The 23,253-nt window shown below is 36.7% G+C and overlaps 1 protein-coding gene across 2 annotated transcripts in view; it reads left to right on the top strand.

Moving 5' to 3' along the window:
• LOC117404907 (myosin-IIIb-like) overlaps positions 1-23,253 on the top strand; it is a 94,040-nt gene that overhangs the window by 39,484 nt on the left and 31,303 nt on the right. For both annotated transcript variants that reach the window (XM_059032268.1, XM_034924236.2), the window contains exons 23-25: positions 13,434-13,513; positions 17,611-17,688; positions 18,994-19,199. In XM_059032268.1, coding sequence (XP_058888251.1) covers positions 13,434-13,513; positions 17,611-17,688; positions 18,994-19,199 — 364 coding nt within the window. The remainder of the gene's footprint in view (positions 1-13,433; positions 13,514-17,610; positions 17,689-18,993; positions 19,200-23,253) is intronic.

The raw sequence follows: 23,253 nt of genomic DNA, 5'->3' as shown, positions 1-23,253 counted from the left end.
GGTTTAAAATTAATCAATCTCTTGTGGGTTTCATCTGCAAATCTCCCAACAGATTCTACACTGTTCAAAGTGTAAGTGTGTTTGTGTAACCACTAGGTGGTAGTCTTGTAGATAAACCACCAGTTAACATGTGTATTATGTTCCAACAAAAATAATACAGCTTTCTAAATGTATTGGGAAGTACTGGTATACTGGTCAACAAAAACTGTATAGTAACTTCCAATATTTAAAGAAATGGTGACCTGATAAAATAAGAAATGGGGAATCTGCATAATTTTACACAGCATTTTAGTCTTGGGTTCTCGTGATACAATTGTAGCAGCCCCCACAGTGGGACTGTGTGAGGAAACGCTATGCAGTTTAGGGGACAAAACCCATTACCTGTTGGCTCCTGCCATGGTAAACGAGACTCTGTTTAGTACCTTTTGAGGTATTCGAAACAAGAGTCTTTAAAGAGACCGAAGGTATGATACAATTTTATAAGACTGAAGTAACTGAAGAGCCTCACTTTGATCTATTAAACAAGCATGCTTTTTTTTTTTTGGTGCTTTGTAGACCATTTAACATACATTATACTGCATACAATATATTGCAGGTTGTCATTTTTCCAGGTGTCTTTTAAAGAACAGCACTTCAAATGGAAATGTCTTAGAATTTAAAAATACAATTCTAATCTTAGTCTGAGCTTTATTGTTTGACATTTAAATTGACCCACGGGTGTTTACATTATCTTTTACTGCATATTGTAGCTTAATGAAAATTGAATTTTTATATACCCTTGTGACAGGGTAGCGTCGTGGGCCCAGATGGTATTCGGCAGGCAAAGAGACTCAGAGACAAGGCACTGCAGTTAACGCGCTTCTGCACAGTTTAATAAACAAAAGTAAATAAAAAACTGGCACAAAACACTGCTCACCGAGCAAAAATAAAAGGTCAAACAAAAACAAATCTTGCACACAATAAACCAATTACAAAATAACTGGCGCAAGGGCCAAAAACAAAAGGTTTAAACAAAATACAAAAATGTAGGCTGGGCATTAGCCTTCACTACACCTTTTTCTTTTTCAAAAATATACACAGAGACCAAACAAACACTCACCCAAAACACCTCCACCAAACAAAATAATTTCCCCTTTTTTATACCATGTGGCTGGAGCCTAATTATCAATGATTCAATTAGCTCCAGCCACATTCTCGCATGTATTTTGGCAGGGACAGGAAATTAACCCCATCCCTGCCAACCACCACCAAATCACCACACAACAACAATATTTACAGGCAGGGCCCTGCCCTGCTACAACCCTGTATATGTGTATATATATATATATATATATATATATATATATATATATATATATATATATATATATACACAGACGTGCTCAAATTTGTTGGTACCCTTACAGCTCATTGAAATAATGCTTCATTCCTTCTGAAAAGTGATGAAATTAAAAGCTATTTTATCATGTATACTTGCATGCCTTTGGTATGTCATAGAATAAAGCAAAGAAGCTATGAAAAGAGATTAATTATTGCTTATTCTACAAAGATATTCTAAAATGGCCTGGACACATTTGTTGGTACCCCTTAGAAAAGATAATAAATAATTGGATTATAGTGATATTTCAAACTAATTAGTTTCTTTAATACATATCACATGTCTCCAATCTTGTAATCAGTCATTCAGCCTATTTAAATGGAGAAAAGTAGTCACTGTGCTGTTTGGTATCATTGTGTGCACCACACTGAACATGGACCAGAGAAAGCAAAGGAGAGAGTTGTCTGAGGAGATCAGAAAGAAAATAATAGACAAGCATGGTAAAGGTAAAGGCTACAAAACCATCTCCAAGCAGCTTGATGTTCTTGTGACAACAGTTGCAAATATTATTAAGAAGTTTAAGGTCCATGGAACTGTAGCCAACCTCCCTGGGCGCGGCCGCAAGAGGAAAATCGACCCCAGATTGAACAGAAGGATAGTGCGAATGATAGAAAAAGAACCAAGGATAACTGCCAAAGAGATACAAGCTGATTTCCAAGGTGAAGGTACGTCAGTTTCTGATCGCACCATCCGTCGCTTTTTGAGCAAAAGTGGGCTCCATGGAAGAAGACCCAGGAGGACTCCACTTTTGAAAGAAAAACTTAAAAAAGCCAGACTGGAATTTGCTAAAATGCATATTGACAAGCCACAATCCTTCTGGGAGAATGACCTTTGGACAGATGAGTCAAAACTGGAGCTTTTTGGCAAGTCACATCAGCTCTATGTTCACAGACGAAAAAATGAAGCTTTCAAAGAAAAGAACACCATACCTACAGTGAAACATGGAGGAGGCTCGGTTATGTTTTGGGGCTGCTTTGCTGCGCCTGGCACAGGGTGCCTTGAATCTGTGCAGGGAACAATGAAATCTCAAGACTATCAAGGCATTCTGGAGCAAAACGTACTGCCCAGTGTCAGAAAGCTCTGTCTCAGTCGCAGGTCATGGGTCCTCCAACAGGATAATGACCCAAAACACACAGCTAAAATCACCCAAGAATGGATAAGAACAAAACATTGGACTATTCTGAAGTGGCCTTCTATGAGTCCTGATCTGAATCCTATTGAACATCTATGGAAAGGGCTGAAACTTGCAGTCTGGAGAAGGCACCCATCAAACCTGAGACAGCTGGAACAGTTTGCTCTGGAAGAGTGGGCCAAACTACCTGTTAACAGGTGCAGAAGTCTCATTGAGAGCTACAGAAAACGTTTGATTGCAGTGATTGCCTCTAAAGGTTGTGCAACAAAATATTAGGTTAGCGGTCCCATCATTTTTGTCCATGCCATTTTCATTTGTTTTCTTATTTACATTATTATGTTGAATAAAAAATCAAAAGCAAAGTCTGATTTCTATTAAATATGGAATAAACAATGGTGGATGCCAATTACTTTTGTCAGTTTCAAGTTATTTCAGAGAAAATTGTGCATTCTTCTTTTTTTGTGGAGGGGTACCAACAAATTTGAGCATGTCTGTATATATATATATATATTGTAAAATGATTGCACCTCACACGGGTTCGTGCCCCTTTAAAAATACGACCCAGCACACACAGAAATGGATTTTTCAGCGCGGTTGCGCTATATTTTTAATAAAGACAAAATAAAACAAAACACACAAAATAAACACCTAACTCCGCTTGGAGCACTAACTCAACTGAACAGGTATTTCCCTGACTAACTTGCAGGACGGCTAAGCCGTTTACCTGACACCACAAAGCAAAAAACCACACAGGCTTAACACCGCACTTACTTCAGCAATGACTGCTCGGAAGCAGAGCACCTCTTCTGCCTCCTTCCACTCAGCAGCCTCGAGCAGACTGCCTGCTCTCCTTTTAAATCCCTCAATAAAGCCCAGGTGCGGATGATCATTAATAATACACCAATTAACAAATCAAATGAAACAATAAAGCAATACAAAACAGTGCATTCTCACATGTTTTTCTTTTGCAGGGAGGTTTTAACCCCCTCCCTGCCGTCTCTCACAACCCGCTATATTACAATATATATATATATATATATATATATATATATATATATATAAATGAGAGACTGAAACTAGCTTCTCCACTCATTCAAAACCCAAGGAATTCAAGCTAATGAACTAAAATCTCATGCTGAACCATCACCAGACCGCTGTGCTTATCGGTGTCTGTCCAAAAAGCTATTTTTAAAAAAGAAAATCCATGTTTCATAACAGGATCTAATCTAAGATAAATATTAACTGTAGTGCATACACAAATGGCCATTGATTATTTGATGGCTTGTTTTGCTGGTTACTTCATGGATATGGATTATATCATTACCAGCACTGGTTTTACTGGTGTTTTCCTGTAACTACTCTGAATCAGGAATGTGTGCAGACTGTGTGGGTATAAGGGGAGCCATAAGTAACCAAATGTCTTTTTAGTCGTTTTTAGTCCTTTCGAATATAATATCTTTAATTAAAATATTTTCTGATTAGGCAGAATGAAAAGGGGATGGTAGCAACCATCAGTTATTGCAGGACTTAGTTATGGTTATGGAGTCTGCTCTCAGTCAAATTCTCTTATCAAAAATTCATGCAAAAACAAACAAATAAATGAGATTTAACATTCAAGACGTCAAATGTCAAGATCCAAAGACAGGATCTATCAGATGAGCTTATGAAGTAGTCCCTTCATAACATAAAAAATACGCACAGGGCTGGGCCACCCCGCCACACTCCAGTATTGTTTTTTACTGCCACATCTCTATTGAAGGAAACACAAGTTCACAGTGACTGTGTTTTTTCCCCTCTAAATTAACATAGAGTAGAATGATGCAGTTTCCTTTAAATATTTAATCTTATAAAGGAGGACAACTAGAAAGCCTTCCAGGAAGGCACTCATGAGTGTTTAGTGTCTTTCTTTCACAAAGAAGGATTGCATTATTTGTGTCAGTATGGTCCATCTGCCAGAAGCACATAAAAGCTTTGTAGCTCTCCTGCCAGAGAGTTCTGCGGTAAAAAGGCCCACAGCTGGGCAAAGTAACAATTGTTTTGCAGATGTTGGGTTTCAGTGTTATATTAGTCTTGTATATTACTTTGTTTTATTTAAGTTTACATATACACATAAAATATATACTTGACTAACTTCAGTGCCTTGGTTATCAAACAGTGACCTTAATAAATATGTAATCTAATACACAAATGTATATGCTTTCCTCAAAGATTTAATAAACACCAGTAGTTGAATTTGTTTTAATATATTAATTAACAAAACAGTAAACAACAAAAAAAGAGAAATTACTAAACCAGCTTTCTGTTACTGTTTTAAACTTTGCTTGGTTTGCAAACTAACTACACCACCCACTCGATCTATCGCTTGTGTTGGGGTCCAGTATAAATCCGCTATATATCGAGGGCCGCGATATACCGAGAGACCAATAGAAAAACAAATAAGCTAACAAGAGCTGTATATATGCCTTTGCGAGTTCACATATGTGACTGAAAAGCAGGCTTAAAATGTGGCGAACTGCTTTTTTTTTTTTTTATGGAACGATAGCCTGCACTTAGAATGGAAGAGCTACCGGATATACAGTAATCCTTTTGTAGCAGATGTTTCTTATTAATATCTTTTTTTCAATGCAGCACAGTAGCAATTCTATGGTATATATTTAAAAAAAAAAAAAAAATATTGACTATTTTGACTTACTGTTATGGTGTGTAACGGGGTGATGGTCCGAGCTTACCCCCACCCGCAATCAGATTATTCTCTCAAGAACACAGAGGTATTTAGAATGTGGGAAACAGCAACTTGCTTGTGTTGACAGGTATAAATATTTATTTTCATAATGGATACTTCACTCAGATTGCAAATGACTATCGGTTGTACACAATGACTGACATTCACAAGACAAACTCATGACTGACCACCTAATAGTACTACTGCTCCCTCCTAAGAAAAGACACGGCATTAAATAATGTTAAATATATTACACATGCTTCTCATTTATATTTATTTGTTTAACCTGCATGAATACCTTCTTTGTTTACAGACACGATCGTTAAACTATTATATCGTTTACTCGTTATTATTATCATTGTTATTATTATTCTCTAGTCCCTAACCATTACCAGTAAAGACTGAACATCAGCATTACCCGTTGTCTTGGAAGATTACTGAACATATGGTTATAACAAAACCCATGTCCCACATGTAAACGACAACTTCATTAAGGGAATCGCCCTAATCTAAATACACTTTGTTCAACAACATGCACGATACATAATAAACCACTGCTCTAACACCAGTAGAATAACATTAACAATAATAATCACAATAACAGCTGAATATGCCAAGTCGCAAGCACCATTACTGATCATTATTGAGATGCACAATCCTGCAGTTTTTATATTTATCGCTTAGTTAACTAAATAACAGGAAGAAAATGTAATTGTGACAAATTAAGCATAATTATGAATGCACTGCAGCTCCTATATTATGTGACAGAAACAACCTGAACATTAACCCACTAGATTTTTTTAAATTTAATATTTTTATAATTTAAAATTGTATGATGTAGAAATAATTACCATTAAATATTGATCCACTGCCATCTTGCCTAGCACAGATTCAGCTTTCTATTTACCTTTTGTGCCCTTGGGAGTATGGGAGTGTCCACTGAACTACATAACCACATTGGTAATGTGATACTAAAGGCCCTGGTCCTGGATTGCAGGCCCTGGGCCACATCGAAACGACAGCCTAAATCTGGGCCGGCCCTGGGCCGCCTCAAATCGCAAGTGTGAACGGGGTCCTGTCTTGATGTCACTGTCCTGTGACTTTTTTGCTAGTGCATTGCTGCCACAAATGAACACCTCATTGGCTAAAATAAAAACTGCTTCAGCAAGTAGATATTTAATTTGCTTTGTGTTATTGTGCAATGTGTATGTATATGACAACAGTACAATATAATACTTTGTTTTCAATGGTTTTGTTTATATTTGTGTTTGTGATGTGCAGTATGAAATAAAACGAACAGTAATTCTAGGTGAAATTGCCTATTTGTATTGCAGCTAAGACGTGCAGTTAGACTGTAAAATGGTGAGCCAACTATAGCAAGGGGCGATATAACAACGGGTGGGTGTGTGTCTCTTGGTGCACAATCTGGATCACATAATTAATTAACACAACAGATCTTTTCTGGGAGAAACAAACATGATGTAAATTTTATTCAAATGAATGTTGAGATCAGGGCAGATAACATCACATAGTGTTAGAAGAAATTTAAAGACAGGAGGTTAGATCTAACTCATCGACTTGAATGCAGATTTTTTAAGATTACAGTTGGTAAGATTTATGTTCAGGTAGATATTTAGTTGTTTATCTTATAAAAGCCAACGTTGCAAGGTTAGTTTGAATCGGAAATTAAACAGAATGCATAACGAGGTGTGCATTGAGGTAAATGAATGCACGCCTTGTTGAGAGGCACGAGGCAGAGCTGATCTCAAAATGTCTTCTCTACAAGTGCAGCCGGAACACCAGAGTGTAACCATTAACCTGGCCCGGCAACACTGCCCCCAGTGGTTGTAAGAAGTAACAGATTTCTTCTACAGTATGTGGTATTTCTTACTGATGTGTTTTTTACATCTCTCTGGGCAGGGTGTACAGGGTGACAGGTTAATGGGTCACTCTGGTGTACCAGCTGTACTTGAAGAGAAGACATGTTTGAGAGCAACAGAGGTGCTTTAAAACCTACAGATGTGATGCCTTAAACAGAATGATATACAAAGTAATTCTAAACAATAAGATGAATACATTAGTTATGATAACTCTGATATTTCAGACCAATACCAAGTTGTTTGTTAATTAATATGATTTAATAATGGCATATGCTGTAAACTTTTTAAATCAGGCAAATTAAGTTTGATGCCAGTGGGGGAACTGTGTGTTGAGCTCACAGTACAGCAGTGTAAATTGTATAGCTTTTCCGATATCAAGTGCAAGTGTGGTGGAGACATCTTTTGGGGGTTTCTTGGCACAGTTAGAAACATACCTCATTACCTCATTTGCATTTATAATTTTATTACAAGGTCTTGGCTGGAACCCAAGGTCATGTCACATTTTAAAACGAAAATGTATGCAAGAGCCAGAATGTACTACAGCTTTCTCAGGTCTGTAAAAAGTGGTTGAAACATATCTGGGATGTTTATTAACACCATGTGACTTTTGTAACATTCCCATTACTTGTCCGGTGTTTTTTTTTTTTTGTACATTTATTTTTAAATGATATTATATTTTGTATCTAAATGTTCAGAGTCATTAATCATATGGGTGATTGCTCCAAAAGCCATAGTACTACCCCATGACTGAACTCTTTGGAGAAAAACCCAGGCTGACATATTGATCACACTGTTGTGTACCTAGTGCCACTCAGTTACATTGTTTTTCTGGTTTTATTTACACTGGGAACATGAAGTACCCAGGACTACAGTACTGAGAATGTTATAAAAGTCACAGGGTGTGTTCTAATGCTATTAATTAAATTTAACACTTTGCCTACCCATACCTATATACCATTTCTAAAAATAAATAAACTTTTCAGTACAAAGAGCAAGGCCTGAACATTTGTGTTATTGATGTACACATATTTTAGATTTAACTTGCTTGAAACCTCCAGTGATTGTTTCAGGGTTAAAATAAATATTAAACTTACATTTTACAGTGTGTGGACATGAGAAGTTATTTGTAATCTATTTTGTTTAGTTGTGTCAATCTATTCCAACAATGCTTTTTCAAGATATTATTACGTTCCAGAGGAATGCCTAATGCTGGGCATTGCCTATAACATGCCTAATTGTAGGATTTGCTTGTAGAAGTGTGTTACATTTGCATGCTTTGGCCAACTGATTCAGTTCTTAATTTAGGGGAATATGAAGGCCAGAGGACAATTCTGCCTTTTCTAACTTATACCAATTTAAAGGATAGACAGACCTTCTTTGAGTCCCAGTGATGATCAGGACTCATGTCACGTGGACGTAGCATCACTCAAGGTGGCTGTGAAGAATGCAGAGAATGAATTAGGAACTGGGGAGACATCTTCAACAATTCACATCAGCTTATACAGCTGTCATGATGCCATGAGTTTGCCCATATAGTCTGAGATACATTTTAGACTAGTTGCCATATGTGAAAAACTAGCCACTGAACCATCCACTGAACCAAACATAGGTGTTTATTATTTTGAACAGGAAAGTAAGCATCAACCTGAAATGTTTTAAGCATTTAACATGTAATAAAAATCCATGGAGACCCTGCATTAATTAAACGTACTTGAATATCTTAGTAAGCTCACATTACTCTTACGCACTGACCTCCAGCCTCCAAGCATACAAACTCAGGACACTGTTCTTAGCAGTCAGGGTCCATTTGTCTGGTAACAGCCTCCCATGTACCAGCTGCAGCCTGCTCTAGGCTGGGCTCTCAGGCCTACTCTCCCTACCCTCTCCCTACCATTGTCTGTCTTTGTTTTATATGTATATCATTCCATGATATTAAATCATCATTTAATATGATTTTAGCACTCGTGGATATTTAGCATGTTTAATAAAGTCACCAGCAAATGTTACCTCAAGGGCAGTGACTTTATTAAAGATTTTCAGTAAAGCATGTCTAACAAACTTAATGTTTCAGATGGGAAGAGATTACCCCTAGTGCACCCCTTTAAAATAAAAGACTGTTGTTCAGATAACAAAACAGTGAAAATGTTCATTGATACTTCATGGCATGCATTAAATGATGATTCCAGACTTCATTCAGAATTAGATATTAAGCAGTAGAATTAGGGAATACAAATGTGGGGCAATACAGTTTGCAAATAGATATATAAAGGTACGTTTACAATGTAAAACACCAGCATTTGCACATCAATAAAAATAATAACCTGGACCTTATTAGGATAGAGAATAATTATCCCTTAATATTTGATGTTGTTGTTGTTGAAGGACTTTGAAGTACGCTTTATTGGAGATTGTCAGGACTACCCTTTGCCTTTAACTTTACCTACACTTTGCAAGAGTAGCAATTACTCTGAAATATGAAAAAAAAACATTTTAGATCATCCTTATCCATTTGTATGTATGTATGCATGTCCCAGGATGCAACAGGTAAATCAACTTGCGCATACAGCCACGCATTAGATGACACACAGATAACATTTAAAACTTAAATTATTAATCTCTTCTTATGCTCTGTATAGTGTACCAGCCATTTTAGTAGAGGCCAGCATCACTAACTAAAAGTTCATTCCAGTATTCAAAAGCAGGATACGCCTGGAAATCTACAATTTTAGGCTTAAAATCTTACTCCAGCACCTGCAGACAATGTGAAAAAAGCACCAAATGGATAATTTCAAGTCAGCAGTTACCAGAGATGTAGTTCAGACCATTATATTTACTGAGAAGGAACTCTCCAGTAGCTTAAAATTGCTTAATAATACAAGCGTATGTTGTTCCTTCAAAAGCCTATTATACCATGGCTCTTTATATGATGGATGCCTCATGACAGTAATAGACGGTAACTAAACTGACAGCCCCTAGACTTGCTAAGTATTAATACACAAAGACAGATTTCATCCCGCATTGATCTTATTTGCTAGGTTGCAGGGTTTCAAGATCAAATTAATCTAAAAAGAAGTCTCTTGATACTGCATGCAGTGCGCCTACATCCGCTATTGTGTGTATTTACAAAGGGCATTGCTAAATGTGCCCAATATGGTTCAGATGGTTGCTTTTTTAGATGTCAGTTGTAACTATAATATTAGTTGTTTTAAGTGGTGTGGGGCAACAACAGCATTTGTAAACACTGAAATTTGTATTTGTAAAACATTGAAAAACTGTTCTGTGAGACTATTTGTTTATTGGTCTCAAAGTCGTACCAGGCAATTAAAATTTCATTCAAAGTGGGATATTTTAAAGATCTTAACAGTGGCTGATCTTAATACCGCTACCCTTAAATGTATCTCATATTTCTGTATTTTTACTTTATGTTGTAATGAAGTGGCTTAATAAATCGACCCAGGGAGAAAATCCAAGCTGTATTAATATAAAGAGTGGAAGCATTAAGATCAGTCCATTTTAAGATCATTAAAATTGACTCGAGGTATCTTTAGCACTCCTGTTTCTCCCTTCAAAAAATATCATTTTTAAAGACTGGAGTAAACACTTTGAGAATTCTGCCTCCACTGTTTAGTAGCAGTCTGTGGCATGCAAACCTCCACATATATATTTAGAAAATGTGCTTTAATGGGGATAGGCGAGAAACTATTTGTTTCAAAATGAAATTGCTACTCTATATTGAAAGAGATTCATAATCTAGTTAAAATTACAATTTGGATCGCAAGTAATCATTTCCCCCTTAAGGGATAGTAGAAAATGCTACCAGTGCCGGTTCAGGAGAGATGAGCTGTTCTGTCATTCTGATTGTATTTTAGTGAGGACACCATGAAAACACACACACACACACAATAAAATGTATATTACTAAGACATTAATTCATCATGACAAATGTTCTCAATAATATATTCTTTTGAATAGCTAATAGGAATCATACTGATGTGGCTATACTGATGGGGCAGCAGTGTGGAGTAGTGGTTAGGGCTCTGGACTCTTGACCGGAGGGTCGTGGGTTCAATCCCTGGTTGGGGACACTGCTGCTGTACCCTTGAGCAAGGTACTTTACCTAGATTGCTCCAGTAAAAACCCAACTGTATAAATGGGTAATTGTATGTAAAAATAATGTGTAAAAAATAATGTAATTGTATGTAAAAATAATGTGATATCTTGTAACAATTGTAAGTCGCCCTGGATAAGGGAGTCTGCTAAGAAATAAATAATAATAATAAATATTATTACTGACTTGATAAAATAAGGAAGATTCCAACTAATCTACCAAACTTTGGATAATTAGAATAATTCAAATGAAGCATCTGACACATTTATGAGCCCTACTCTTAATGAGACTGCAATCAAAATGTGTTACATATTTTGCTTGCTTGTAATAAGGACCCAAAATGCAGTAGAACAAATGAAAAGGGAAGCACTGTTTATAACATATATAGTTAAGTTGAGACCATAAAAATTCAAGCAGATGAACGTTTTGACATGTGGTCATGAAAAAAAAAAGTCTTTTACCTGCTATCTCACTAACATGTTAAGAAGTTTTGTTCATTTTTGTTAAATGTAAAGTAAGAAAGTAAGAAAATAACTGAAATTGAGCTACAAATAAAACAAATTTAATGAATATCAATCTATTGCATATTTTATTCATCAAAACCAACTTAAATAAGGCCCTAAAATATGTACACCAGGCCCTAAATGTACAAGACCACAGCCATAGCTGGACTGCATATCATGTTTTGATGGCCTCCAATAGGTATTTCACAGCAGCTAAGGAAAATGTATCACCCTCATCTTTGTGGTGTTAGCATTCTGGATTTTATTTTTTACTTCACTTATAGACCTTCCTGGAGATTATGAACAAATCCTGTGGCAAGCTGAAAAAGCACCTGCTGTGCTTTTGATATGATTAATATACCTACTTGGAACCAATCTAATTTAGAAATCAATTTGAATTTCTAATAGAAAAGGACCTTGCTAGAAGAAATAAATAGTGGCTTGGCAGCTTAATAAGGCTCCCCATTCTTGTTTTTCTCTATATTTTTTCCACTCAGTTTTTTCAAGCAGATCAAATAAAGGACCCTGCATTTTACTAAACTATGTGCTGATGAGGCTTCTGTTGATCTATCAGATTACACAAGGATTCAAGTTAGAGATGACACCTCTGCAGAATTTAGGATCTAAGGGATTTATGTCAAAACGAACAAGAGGTTCTCAAATAGTACAACGGGTATACTTGTTGTCCAGAGGCAAATTGAAACGTCTTCTGACAAAGTATTCACAAAGAAGAAAGAACAAAAAGTTACAGCAGAGCCTTGTTCGGGTCCTTGTTGTAACTTAATAAACAAGTGGCATATAACATGTTGCCTCTCTCCTTACTGGATAAGTGTAAAGAATCTGTCTTGCACAGCTTCCAGCTGGTACCTGTGTGAGATGATCCATGTAAAGATAAAGAAAAATAACATGCACAGTTTTGGTTATTACATGACATACTTCCATGTTTTGGCTAAGTGGGGAATGACAGAACAATTCTCAGGATAGTGTTCTGATTAAGCACATACAGAAAGAAAACAGGGCCTGAATAGATGCAGGAGGAAGCCCAACACTCAGATGAACACATCGGGGGGGGGGGGGGGGGGGGGGAAGGCACTTTTAAAAGAATAGTTTACAGTGCAAACAAGCATGGTGGAGTAGTATCTAATCTTTCAGGTCTGTTCAGATAAATTAACAAAAAGGTTTTCTGCCCACTTTACGGATCACAACCCCTTCCATGGATTATACGGGGACCTTATTTTTGTAGTTTTATTTTTCGTAAAGGTGTGTGGCACATCTGCAGCAGTCTTGTTTATTCATGCTGTAAACCCTTTGAAATGTGTTAAAATGCTTCCCACTCATTATAAAAACCCTGCCACCCATGGATTAGGACTTTGATGTCACCAATCCTGCTTCAAAGGCTTCTTTCAGTGCTATTAATCACAGTTTAGCCTCAGAAGATATAGCCAGAGAAAACATTTGGACCTCTTGTGCTATACTTGCTAAAACTGAAATGTTTGGCATGTCTTGCACATGCTTAGTTCGTATCACTTCCTTTACCCGAAGACAATGCACAGTAAATTAGGAACTTAGACATAGAAACGGCTTAAGCACAACTGCACACTGTATATACAAAGAATATTTTCTGTCTTTTCTTTTTCTTTTACACCAAATCTATGGTAAAGCCAACTTACACAATGATGCTGATGAATATGTACTCTGTGTTTTGGACAGGTAATTTGGCAGCGTCAAGAGTAATAGTAACTGCAGCATCTCGGTCGCTACCTCCGCAGCTCAGTGCAGGACGCTACAAGGTTGGTATATGTCAGCTCTTTGTATTTTTAGGGTGTGTCATCAGTTTCTGCATTTTTTTTCAACCAGTAATTGGACTTCACAGAACCAATTATGATCCTATTTTTGACCAGTTCCTGGATGCTTTCTCTGATGGGAACCTACATTTACATTGTAGTATCTTAATAAAACTATACATACAGTAATGTATATGTTCTAACTTATATGATAGCAGATTATTATTATTATTATTATTATTATTATTATTATTATTATTATTATTATTTATTTCTTAGCAGATACTTTTATCCAGGGCAACTTAGAGTTGTTACAAAGCATCACATTACAATGTATCACAATACAAAATATCACATTACAGATAAGAGCAGTTATAAAGTACATTAAAATCAAGTAAGAGCAAATTCAAATGAGAGAGAATCAAAAATTCAGTAAATAATTACGTTTGACAGCGATTATGAACGGGTCAGCACCATGTCGAGTGTGACGGACATTTAAAAAAAAATATATATACATCTTGGCCACGGACAAACAAAGCGGCAGTTCTATAATTCTGTGTGTGTGTGTGTGTGTGTGTGTGTGTGTGTGTGTGTGTGTTAGACGTATTCACTGCCATGGACACTGATAACTCTTGCCACGAACATGTGTGTCTGTGTATGGACAAGTTGCCGACTAAGAGCAGTTAAACTTAAAAATATTTGGTTATAAATTCCATTAAGCGCAAGTAGTAAGTACAATAAATGGATAAAAATGATTTCAAATAAGAGCAATTACAAAAAAAACATGAATATGGTTATCTTTAAGAGTAAAATAAAGCACAAGAAAGTATAATTATGATGAGAGCAGTAGTAGAATACAGCAAAGTGTGGAGCAGCTAAGTGCAAGTACAAGATGATGCAAGTACTGGTACAACTGGGTCCAGTATAGTCGAGAGTTGTGAGTTTTACAGATGCTGTCTGAACAGGTGTGTCTTGAGGAAGTGCCGAAAGGTGGTCAGGGACTGAGCAGTCCTGATATCCATGGGTCTTTCTATCACTGAGGGGCAAGGGTGGAGAAGGAGCGGGCTCTGGAGGCAGGGGGCAGAGGGGGGTACAGCTAATCTGCCGATGGCAGAGGAGTGGAGGGGGTGAGAGGGGGTGTAGGGAGAAATAATAGTCTGGAGATAAGAGGGAGCAGAAAGGTCGAGACAGAGATAAGCTAGTACAAGAGTTTTGAATTGGATGTGAGCAGTGATAGGAAACCAGTGGAGGGAACGGAGCAGCGGAGTAGCATGGGAGAAACGAGGAAGGGAAATCCTGGTGTCGATGAGATACATCCATCTGAAACCTCTTTACATCAGATAGTATCAGATGAAATGATGTCACAGTATGTATACTGTTTAATTTTGCTCGTTTAACTTATGCTATAAAAATATACAATTGTGTGGTGTAATACCAGTGGGTTTGTATTCCGCTCAAGCAGCTCGGACCTCTTGTAATGTGGCTATCAAACTTGTATATAATGAACAGAATTCCCTTCTTGAAAAAAGGAAATTAAGAAGCAATGGGAATGGTTTAGCACACAGGGAGATTTATCAGTTCGTGAGTGACATATGTTGTGTGAAAACAGCATTGTCCTAATAACTTGTGCTTGATGGCATTTTGTATCACTGCATTTGACACCACACATCAACACACGCTGCTGCCCCACTCGCAAAGCAGATTTATTTTTTCATGTGACGTGACGTATCTGCACCGTTAAGATGTTTTATGTGTGTTTTTTTTTTTTTTAGTGCGTTCAAGTTTAAATGGATTTGTTCTGTAGCCAAACTGAAACATCACTTGTCAGGTAACAAATTAAGCACAAACTCCAAGTAAGAGACCATGATTTCCTGGCCATCAAGTCCAAGTCTTGTTATATTCATTATGCCTCATGAATTGCTGATCTTCTGTGTGTGTGTGTGTGTGTGTGTGTGTGTGTGTGTGTGTGTGTGTGTGTGTGTTTTACTTGATTTACCTTGACTGGCAGCTCTGTTTCTGATCAGTTGCTGTTTTTCTGCATGCACTTTTCTGTCTACAGTCACCAAAATACCTCTTAAAGGTTAGATATAACTACACAACATGACTGAAATAACAAATACAGCTAACAATTACCATTCGCTGTCACCTTGCTTATAATGCATTTCAATATGCCACATGCATGCCGTTTTATTTATCTGCTGATTTTGTTTTTAGATTGATAATCCAGTTCATTCATCTGCTTGCTTAACTACAAAATATTTTCTTTGTAACACCCTGACTGCCTTTATTGTATAAATAATATTGTATGGCTTACATATAAAATGTCATCTAACACTGTGCCTGTATGTCCTGAGACAACTCACACTCGCCTTACAGTATTTTTTCTTGGATTTGGGATTGTCTTCGAGCTGGTGAAAGACTGCCAGTCAAATTGGGGACATTGCTTTAGTAATACATTTCTCCCTGGTGTCTAAATATCTTTGTTTACAGCACATAAGCAGTATTTCACACTGAACTACCACTGGAGAACCTTATCTTTTTAATTATGTTTCAAAGAAAAGCTATTAGTTTTGTAAAAAAATTCCAACGTCATTGACATTGAAAGATATTGAAACGTTATTTGGTCACAAAAACAAAATATATTGTAACGTTCTAAATGTCTGTCTGCTGGCTAGACAGACAAACATTTAGAACTTTTCAATATATTTTGTTTTTGTTGAAATCTTTAAGCTTGTGAAGCAAGTGAGGTGACCCAGTAACAAACAAATAATTTAAAAATAACAGATGTGGACACACACTCATTATTATTATTATTATTTATTTATTAGCAGATGCCCCTATACAGGACGACTTACAATTGTTACAAGATTTCACATTATTTTACATACAATTACCCATTTATACAGTTGGGTTTTTACTGGAGCAATCTAGGTACAGTACCTTGCTCAAGGGTACAGCAGCAGTGTCCCCCACGACCCTCTGGTCAAGAGTCCAGAGCCCTAACCACTACTCCACATATACTCCAGCAATGCTGTTTTTTTTTCCATCTGAAGAGCGTTCTTAGACACTATTAAATCCCCCAGCCATCATTTATCCCAGGTGGTCGATAAACACTGCAGTTATTATTTTTATTTTTTTACTTCACAAAAATACCCCCCCACCCGTAAATGACGAATTAAATACAATATTAAGATATGCACTTTGCTGTATAGACTCACTCTGAAATATTTATTGCTTCATTAAATTTGATGAAGTCATGAGCTGGGAAAATCATTAGAATGCTAATATTGTATCATCTTTAAAACTATGTATTGAGCCAAGTCTGAAGTTTAAAATGGCAAATCCCAGTTATGGTCTATTTTGCTACTTTATTAATGCCTTGTAGCTTTCAAGTAAAATATACAGTAGCTATGTGGTGACATAAAATAGCTCAATAAAATGTGCCAGCAGAGCTTTTGGGGATGAAACAAACATTGTAAGCGAACACCAACACAGTGAACTGTATACATATGAGATAATTAGATAGGGTTTTTCCCACTTCATTTTTTTATGTCAATTGTCAGCTGACAATAAGCAAGTCATAGAAAATAAAGATGACCTCATTGAATAACACCCATGCATGTTTATGAAAAAGTGTTAGAACAGGAATCTTCTATTTTACACATAGATGTCTTAAAATGCCAATTTCCCATAAAATCAGTGTTAAAGGCAGATTGCATCAAATGATAATTTTCTATGAATGGTATATTAGCAACTATCAATTGACACAAATGTTTTCCAGAAATTTAATTTCTCAAGTCAGCTGTGGGCCACAAACACGTCCTTATTGACTTTTATTGGCTGTCAAGCTTTGTCACCATTAACTCAACTTACTGAAAAAAAAACAGTAGCAAAAGCTGAAACAGCCTGCTCTTTCTGTCATATTTTCTTCACAGTACACAGCCTCCAACCTCATGGTAACTGAACGGTGACACTGTTTTGACGCCTGGACTTCGATGAATTTGTATCAAGCAGTTTAACAAACACACTGAGGCAGCAATGTCTACTATTTGGGCATGTTTATGCATGCAAGTAACTGGTGATTCTGGTATTCATATTTTTAGGTGGACACTATGGAAGTCATGCAGCATCCAGAGGAAAGCTCTAACATGCGGAGACAGACCGTTGCCTCCTATTTCAGGGTATTTATTTATTTATTTATTTATTTGTGAATTAACATAAAATCAACTTTATACTGGTAAGCATGTATGAATGTAGCTGTGCGCTATTGTTTTAGTTGCATCAAGTAATATATCTAATATTAGGCGTATATTAGGTGATCTGTTTGGAAAGTCTTCCACCATTTACAGTACATGTAACTTAGGGGTTGATTTGAAAAATGTATACCCTGCTGAAATAAACCACCCCTGAATTTTATTACAGCATTTTACAGCACTGCAGAATTGTTCTGGATTGCAGTGACCACCTATTTTAGATGTAATCCCACGATAACCACGGGCAGATGTTTTTTTGCAATCTAGGGGAATTCCTTTGTTTTGTAAAATGCTGTAATAAAACCCAGCAGTGTTTTATTCTATAAATAATGTGGTTACTTTTGCTTGGAAAAGTTTAAGATAGGAAAGGCTGACTTGGATGGTTGTATCAAGCCCTATTCTACGAACTCACTCTTGAAAAGGAACTGTGAGACCTGGAGTCATTCCTGGTAAAATAAAGAAAAGAAGCACTTCCTGATGACATGACATTTACCCTGGAGTGAAGTACTGTATACACACAAACTGATGTTCCTTTAACACTGGTTTACTAATACTGGCCATTTTACTAATTCTGGCCCTGAGGACCACAGTTATCCAAAAATGCTTTGTTGAGTTCCCAGCAAACGGCAGGTGTTCCTTTAGAAAGAGATTGGAGTGGCTGTAACTGCCATTACATATTGTGGGGCTTGATGGTGGGGATTGTGAAGTTGACATTATTGCAGTAATTGAAAAGGCTGAAAAGTATTATTGAAGGTTCCTTACAGCTTTGCAGAGGAGAAGCAGTATTCTTTATTCCACAGTATTTTATTACAATGCTTTTCCCATGGTTATACTATGCATTTACCATAGTTTACCCTATTTTACCAGGTTTATTAATATGCTTGACCATACCTTGCTCTTCTTTACAATGCTTACCTATACTTTACTATGTTTTCACTATTCTTTATTACACTTTGCTATGCTTTTACTGTGCTAAACTTTTATAAGGCTGTAGCTCCCCTGGACTTGCAACACACCATTATTTGAGTTCCAGCTTTTTAAACTAATAACATCAACAGTCTTCAAAAATGCACTGAATGTTTCACATAGTACATTAACGAGGAGCTGATTTGAGGAAATGTAACATTTTATTTCACATGGCACCACAAATATGAGACAAAGATACATTTACTATAGAAAACATTTTAACACGAAGCAGAAGAACCTTTGAAACATGTTTCCCTTCTCTCACAGTATTCCCTCATGGATCTCCTGTCTAAGATGGTGGTTGGACAGCCTCACTTTGTTCGCTGTATAAAACCCAACGATGATCGACAGGCGTTGACATTTTCCAGGGAAAGAGTGCTGGTGCAGCTGCGTTACACCGGCATATTGGAAACAGTGAGCATCCGGAGACAAGGGTATTCCCATCGCATCCCGTTTAAAGAATTTGTTAAAAGGTAATTCTGTGTGTTACAAGGTACTACTGTGTTAGAATGAGAAAAAACAACTACTTTACTCTGAAATACCTCTGGAGAGCCTGACAAACCACTTGCATGTTTTGTGTGACAATATACAAGATTTCTTAATTAGTCTAAAAAGTCAGTTTGAAGAAAAAAATAAATAAACAGACTACTAATTGGAAATCATTTGTACTGACATCCAAGACTGCATGCCATTCTGAGAAATGCATTCTGGGAGCAGGAAAAGCATGACATGATTTTATAGGAAAGAAATTACATTTGAAGTGTGAACTTTTATACTCGGGACTAGTTTGCGTGTCTGGGTTTTTGCCAGTTGTATGAAATTTAAATAACAGCAAACAAAATGATGAACCCGTCTGTCAAATAAAAAGCCAAAGGCGGTCAACAGTAAGTCACTTTGGATCAGATCATCTCCAAAATGGAATCAGCACACCTTTGTAGAACGAGTCATTTCTCAATGAAATCTGAAGTTCAGTTTCGGAGCAAACACTATTGATCTTCCAAATCAACACAACGAATAGCCCAGAGATGCAATGACAACCATACACAAAGCATCAATCAGATACATTTCTCTTTGGATTGCTCAGTGAAACCTTTCTTTTCTCAGAACCTTTCTTGTATTGGTTAGTTTCCTGTTTCTGCCTCTGCTACTATTGCTCCTGTGCTGCTGAGTGACCTTTTAGACTTTCAAACTTTTCTTCTTCATTATATTGTATATACTAGGTTAATAGGACATTCATGACCCAATTGTCCCAGACTTTTAACCCTGTGTATGGTTTCACAGACCCAGATTATCGCTAATCTTAGACTAAATAATATTATTTTATGTAAGGTAGTCCAAGACTAGTACTAATCAGGGTCTGTGACACCAGCGTCCATGTTAAATTATGCCATGCTTTAATTTACAGAGCACTTGACATCTTTTACTTGAAAAATATTACATACATCATATCACACAGAACTGAGATCTGATATGACTGTGATCCAGTCAGCATTGCTTCTTCCTTCTTAATGAAATGGTGGCATTAATTCAATTTCTATACAGCACTGAGACACATGCAGTAGTTAAACTGTTTTTAAATGTAATGCATTTTAAAATTATACACCCATTTCAAAGGCACTTCTGATGCTGCCAAGATTTGCACTTTGTATTCATCATCAAAGGACCAACGGGTATCAACAGGAATTAATAGAAAAGACAGTAAATCTTTGAAATGTCAAAGATGTTCATAGCCTGTGCCATTATTGTTTTTTCTATCCTTTGACTTACTTAACAACAAAGGGGATGAACCAGCACTTTTTTAGCCTTGATGTTCTTAAACAAATATTCACGCCAGCCTGCTCTATACTGGTGTATTTTGTAAACTACTACAAGGAAGTGTAAGACAATTGAATGCTCTTAACAATGGTTTATAAACATTAGAGGGAGCGAAAGAGAAGATAATATCTCTACTTGCATTACTCTTCACCTCCTCTGTTTACCGGCAGCCTCACCAATAGCATGAGGATTATGGGATGGAGGAAAATGGACTATGTGGCAAGGGAACATGTGTCAAGCTTCAAACAGCATAGAATCTACTGTATCATTTTGGCAGAAATTTAACTTTGCAAAATATGTGTAATAATGAAATGTTTGAACACTGGCGTGACCATTAAGGAATCATTATCAGACAGCACGACACTATGAGCAACCCTTGACTTGGCATTGAGCACCACAGTTAAAATCAGCATCAATTCACTTCAAGTTCATCTTACTCTTTGTTGTACTAGTACTTTAATTCTTTTGCTGTTCTTAGTTTTTTTTCTTCTTAATTTTGTTTATTTAGATTTTCTTCATAGACATGAAAAAGCAGGTGAAGTGTTTGTGTATGCAACTAACTTATTTTTTTACTGTCAGTGTAATTTCTAGAACAAGGTCAGCAAAACTGTTTCTACAAAGAAAAAAACAGAGTCTTCTAAGCTTTGAATTCCTAAGAAAATTTTAATTCCGAGCATTTTAATTTTCCTGAATAAATTAATGGATGAAAGGATTTAGGTTTATTTATTTTTTTTACAAATTCAAAGAAGACAGGCATCACAGCTCATCTACATCCACAAATAATGTGTTTATTATTATTGTTGCAGCTTTTCAAACTTTTATTAATTGCTGGCTGTTAGGAATTATATTTTTTCAAGTTTCTGAAATGTATTATATGCATTTAAGAAACAAAACTGAGCCCCTTTGATTTTACTTGTTTATTGTGATCTTTGAGCACTCTCATTCAATGAATATATATATATATTATGAGAGAGAGAGTGTGTAAAAAAGAAGAAAACAAGAAATTTAATTCTTGTACTTTTTAAAATGAGCTATAAGTCTCTACCACTATTTAAAACATCTTAAACAATGCTGCCAGACTACACACAAACAGAACTTCACATGTTCCTTGAAGGAGGGGAATTCTGTGATCAAGTTGTTGTTGACTTTTCTTGACTTTGAAGATCTCCCAATTTAAGCTGTTTGGGTTTGCCTGATGCACTCAATGCAACATGACTAAGGGTCAGGTACCGCAGTCTGCTGTCAGGTTTCTATTACGTATTTCTGTTAGGTAGCAGTTCCCAAAATGATTAAGAAAAGGATTTATGAAGCAACTTTCTCAGAAGCACCTGTATACATTTAGATAAAAGGCAATCTGAAGATTTAAAAAACCAAATGAATGTCAGTGTGTCATCAAAGCAAGCTTTTAATGCTGGCTGTTCCAACTTCTTTGTAATGTGTTGTCCTGCAGGAAGAGTACGAATAAAAACTTAAATGTAAAACAATAGTGTAGAACAGATAGCAAACAGCAGTGCCTACTTCATTGGGTCATGCTGCTTCACTGATGAGAATTTTAAGAACTGAAATTACACCGGCTTAACTGAGAAATACTTTAGCAGTAAAAAAAAAAAAAGTTGTAAAAAAGAAATCTAACCAAAGATATAATGGGTCTATATGTCATTAGGGGCTCTATCTCTGTTTTACATGCTAGCCATTATAATTAACATTTATATTGCAGAACCTTTGGCTGGCTCATATGAATCAGCTCCCTAATGAATTACACTGTACATTGTTGAGAATTAATATGATCAGTGAAGTTGAATCCCCCGTCATCTAATATCCCTCAAGTTTTCAAGATCAGAAGAAAACTGGTTGAATGATACGTGCTAAATCAAGTACTACTGCACCCAATTATTTCCATTGGTTTTTGATGGGTCTGTGGTTTTAATTTTCTATAGAAGGTAATGAGACAGGCTTTTGGTTCCTGCATAAGTCATTTAAAGACATATAAATCACATTACTGTCCATTGTACTTAATGTCTTCACTCGTTTACATTTTTTGTTTTTGAGACGAGCGTAAATAAATGGTTCACTATTCACCCCCCTGCCCAATAGTATTACAATAATGTGGTACGCTGCAATAAATGGCATAGGAAAAAGGGTTGGAATTAGACTGTCCATGCATAAAGTGGAGGCACACACATATACACAAGACTGTCTACGTATGGTTTTTCATATATCTAGCGAATATATGATTTCCATTACATGAGAGGAGATGTTAAAACTTCATGCTGATTTGAACTCAGCTCTCACCAAGATAAGCGCCAACTAAGATGTAGCTTTACAGTAAACTAATGTGATCCATCTGCATCTCCATCCATTTGCGTTTCTTTCCATCTGATGATGTAGATATCCTTCTGCCTGGTGTTGATGGCTGAAGTGTAATGCTGGCTCCAGGGATCAGCTTATTTTGCCTCCCCAGTGCATTAGCACACACAACGGCTGCGATGCTGGCTCTGGGGATCAACCACAGTGCGGTCTCCCCAGCACATCAGCATGACAACCGTCTGGGTTGAGCTAAGTAGGGTACATCTCTGGGGTCTTCAAGTGGGCACCTTCCATCCTCTGTGTTTCGTCGACTAGCCCACAACACCTCAAGAAGGCTCGACAGTGATTCTGGCATGCCAACATCACCCACCTCCGTCCCCCACTCAACTCAGTCCAGCGTTGCTT

This window comes from Acipenser ruthenus, chromosome 10, assembly GCF_902713425.1.
Source record: "Acipenser ruthenus chromosome 10, fAciRut3.2 maternal haplotype, whole genome shotgun sequence".
In the NCBI taxonomy this organism is placed as follows: Eukaryota; Metazoa; Chordata; class Actinopteri; order Acipenseriformes; family Acipenseridae; genus Acipenser; species Acipenser ruthenus.
The sequence above is the reverse complement of the archived record's forward strand: the minus strand, read 5'-3'. Positions and strand labels throughout refer to the sequence as shown.